This window comes from Patella vulgata, chromosome 1 (assembly GCF_932274485.2).
Source record: "Patella vulgata chromosome 1, xgPatVulg1.2, whole genome shotgun sequence".
Taxonomy (NCBI): Eukaryota; Metazoa; Mollusca; class Gastropoda; family Patellidae; genus Patella; species Patella vulgata.
The window spans coordinates 10,644,160-10,648,311 of NC_065879.2; the positions used below are offsets into that span (position 1 = coordinate 10,644,160).

Sequence of the window (4,152 nt, forward strand, 5' to 3'; positions counted from 1 at the left end):
CACACCCGACCTCCGGGCCAGCGAGCTAGCGTCTTACCCACTTAGCCACGTGATCCCCGTAATTACTTATATATCTTCTCTTTAGTCTATATATTTATTTAGTTAAAATCAAGTTGGCACGTCAAATATTTATTGTCGTTTTATAATATATTTTTAAAACAATGATTGATGACGCATCGTATGTTAATCGCCTTAACAACGATATGAAAACATCGATTTCATTTAAACGATTGTCATTTACACCATATTGTAAGCAGATAGTTTAGCGTGGTATTACGTTCCGTGTGATTTAAACAATTGTTAAACAAATTTTATTTGATCTGTTAATGGAACGAAAGGAAGCTAAACTGTCTAAAACAAACCCATATAATTGATAACTGATATTTTTATCTCAGTAGTCGATCCTGACCTGGTTATAGACGGTAATGGTAGTTTCCGACATGAACAACGCTGGAACCAAAGTCAAACGGATCTGGAAAGGATTTTTAAGTGATACATCACTCCATGGATGTCATTATTTAACACATGGAAATAAACATGTGGTGAGTCGAGTTTTTTGGTTTTTGTCAGTGATTGCGTTTTTTGCTTTACTGGTTATGAATTTACATTATTTATATACGACTTACAAACAATATAATTACCGAACTAAAACTAATATCAAATTTAATGATAATTTGGAATTTCCAGCGATCACATTATGTAACACTCATTCCTTTAATAAAATCAAAATGAATAAGTCCAGCGATTTGTATCAGTTTTTGTACGGACAAAATACTCTTAGTGTAACCAACGCCAGTTATTTCTCTGATCCGAAATGGAACAACATCGTCGTGACACCAGAAGATCTTGAAAGTTCATTCTTCAATGCTAGTGACATGTTCTTGTATGTCACTCATGGACTAGAGTATTACGCCAATCCTAGTTATTATTTCGAAATGAAGTACATGTGGCCTATGTTTGCATGCTTTACATATAATGGACAATGGATACAGAAAGATGTAAATCGGAGGATGTCTAATGTTGACGATCAATTAGTTATGTACGTGGATATAAATCAAGATCTCTACGCCTTTGAATCTCTTACGGCCGGAATGTATTTGTGCATCCATCCACCGGACGAACCTTTTGATGTGAGAACTCCATGCAGTGTTCTGTCACCAGGACATGCTTATGAAGTGTCGTTAAGCGTCCAGGAGTACACGTACTTGCCACATCCTTATAATTCATACCAATCTGCTGATTGCGTAACAACATCACATTCCAGCTTCAAGAAGAATTTGAAATACTTTCCCCGTTATTCTTATCGAGGGTGTCTACTGGAGTGTCTCACTGATATGGTTTTGGAAAGGTGTGGGTGCATTACAGAGTACGAAGTACAGAATGCATCAGATAAATACTGCACCGTAACACAGCGACGAGACTGTGTCACGCCTTTCGTAGGAAAATTCTACTTTGATACCTCATATTCTGGTAACGCAACAGAGTTGTGTGATTGTCCTCGGCCTTGTTCAGATGTGGTGTACGATCAGGATTTGTCGGCCAGTTTCTTCCCAGCAGAATCTTTAGTGGAATATTTAATTGCTGGAAATTTCACTTCGAGTTTAGAAGATGCTCGAAGTAATTTAATGAGGATTACCATAAAATTCAATAGTTTGATGGTAACCTACATTAGTCACGTGCCCGAATTAACTTTGGACGAAGTAGTGAGTAGTATGGGAGGTTTTATGGGATTTTTTCTTGGTGCAAGTGTTTTAACAGTTCTTGAAGTTTTTGATGTTATAATGCGAACTATGGCGACCATAATAGCCTCGTACTTCAAGGTAGAAATAGTAAATAACAAAACGATGCCAAAGCTAAAAGAAAATATTGTAAATAATGGAATGCCTAACGTTGATTGAAAAAAACATTGTAAAAGATGGGACGCCGATCGTGGACTAAAAAAAACTAGAAAGATAGGATGCCAAGCGTGGAATAAAACAAAGGCACAAATAATATAGATGTAGCTAGCGTGGAATAAAATAAACTATTGTTAAAGGTGGGATGTCAAGCGTGGACTAAAACTATAACTCACAACAAATATGACGTGGGATAAAGAAATAGTTTTAAAATAGTAGGTATACACTGTCGTCTTGTATTACTTCACTGGTAATTACGTTTATACTTAATTGAGACTAACATATGGTTTAATTTTATTTAAATAATTCGCTTGCGCGTAGGGGTCTTTTAGCAGTGGGAGGAAACCGGAGGACCCGGACAAAACCCATGAGGTTGGATAGGCGACCTTACTCCTTGCCACGTACAACCGGGGAATCGAAACCACGCCAGTTGACTCAATAACAGACCTTATGATACAGCACGCACGTACTAACCAATCGCCCCCACCCCTCCATTGAAAGTAGATAACATTTGATAAAAAAAAGATGTGCAAGAAATAATGAAATTGCTAAGAATAATTAGTTAGCTTATTGCATTGCATTATAATTAGGGATAAAATGCGGAACTTCTAATCACCCAATTCGTCACCTTCGACAAATGCTTCCATGGTTGACCATCCCTGTTTGGTCACCTATTTTCATATTATAGCGAAAGTCCGAAGAAGATTTAAATACACATTTTAATTGTTTCTACTAATCGAGTGTAATATTTGATTGTTAATTGTGTAAATTTAATCAATAAATGTTGGGAATAATGTAACCCGGTTGGTACTGACATGTATTATGTAACATTTTATTTAAAGTCTTATTACGTCATGTTAGTGCAATATGAATCCCTTGCAAACAACAATATTGTGAAAGATGAATCTCTAATAGGCATGTTAGTCCGAAAATGGTTCAATTCCGTTTAGTATTTACGAAGAGGGGGATCACGTGACGTGACCTATCGCTATAACTTGTCAGATCTTCATGTAGTGTAGGCCATCGAAAGTATAAAAAACGAAACGAAATATAGATCTGTATTTTAATCAGATTGTAAATATAGAATAGCGATAATATTTTAATATTTATACGTATGTGTTGTCCATATTTTTATATATCACGTTATAGTGTTAATATTTAAATATTTATACATATGTGTTATCCATATTTTTATATATATCACGTTATAGTGTTAATATTTAACTATTTATACATATGTGTTATCCATATTTTTATATATCACGTTATAACACTAAATATAGAATAGTGATAATATCTTAATATTTATACTTATGTGTTGTCCATATTTTTGTATATCACGTTATAGTACTAAATATAGTACAGTGTTAATATTTTAATATGTATACATATGTGTTGTTCATATTTTTATGCATCACTTTCATACGTTATAACATTAAATATAGAATATTTATACTTATGTGTTGTCACATACGACGTAACACAATAAATAACACATTTTTGGCATTTGGCGGTTTTGGCAATTTGGCAAAACGAATGCACCGCTTATATGACGAGACAAGGCGTTCTTTTATAATTACTGTTTTAAAGAGCACCTACATCTATGTATAGGTTATTCAATTTTCTGTATAAACATCAAACACTATGTTTCATTGCCCGGTACACCTTTTTGTGTACTTGATACGGTATGTGCAATATTTGTATATACATTAGTCTAACAAAGCACTATTGGACATAATAATTATCCTTGCTTATTTTCTTTCTGATTTTAATGGTTTATATTCAATATTTGTACATACTTTAGGCTAACAAAGCACTATTGGACATACTAATTATCCTTGTTTATTTTCTTTCTGATTTTAATGTGTTATCTTTATCTTTAAAGTACAGATGTGACGTCATCCTTTGATGTTGGCGTGTCATATTTCAAATAATGGTACGGGCAATATGCCAAGCGTGCATTATTTATACTAGTTAAACTTTTGGACCCCTGTGTTGTAATTCATTGCAAAGCACGTGCGAGTGTCTTTATTTTAAGTACAACCGGGGATTCGAAACCACGCCAGTCGACTCAATGACAGACTTTATGATACAGCCGGCGCACGCTAACCATTCAGCCATCCAACAACCCCCCTATAGACTAAAGAAAAGATATATAAGTAATTACGGGGATCACGTGGCTAAGTGGGTAAGACGCTGGCTCGCTGGCCCGGAGGTCGGGTGTGCGATCCCTGCATTGGCCGAGAAAGTTCATCCA

General features: G+C 35.1%; 1 protein-coding gene across 1 annotated transcript; it reads left to right on the forward strand.

Annotated features, from left to right (window-relative positions):
• The first annotated feature begins 537 nt into the window (after positions 1-537).
• On the forward strand, positions 538-3,804 carry LOC130014427 (uncharacterized). The gene is made up of 4 exons (XM_056103532.1): positions 538-542; positions 1,265-1,354; positions 1,697-1,775; positions 3,781-3,804. Exons 1-4 carry the CDS (start codon positions 538-540, stop codon positions 3,802-3,804), a joined length of 198 nt encoding a protein of 65 aa, XP_055959507.1.
• The last annotated feature ends 348 nt before the right edge of the window (positions 3,805-4,152 follow it).

Bases quoted from the DNA above. Each gene is read 5' to 3' on its own strand.
- LOC130014427 (XM_056103532.1), top strand. The intron at 1,355-1,696 runs GTGCATTACAGA...ATTAACTTTGGA, and splicing joins ATGGTTTTGGAAAGGTGTGG to CGAAGTAGTGAGTAGTATGG. The intron at 1,776-3,780 runs GTTATAATGCGA...TTATCTTTAAAG, and splicing joins CAGTTCTTGAAGTTTTTGAT to TACAGATGTGACGTCATCCT.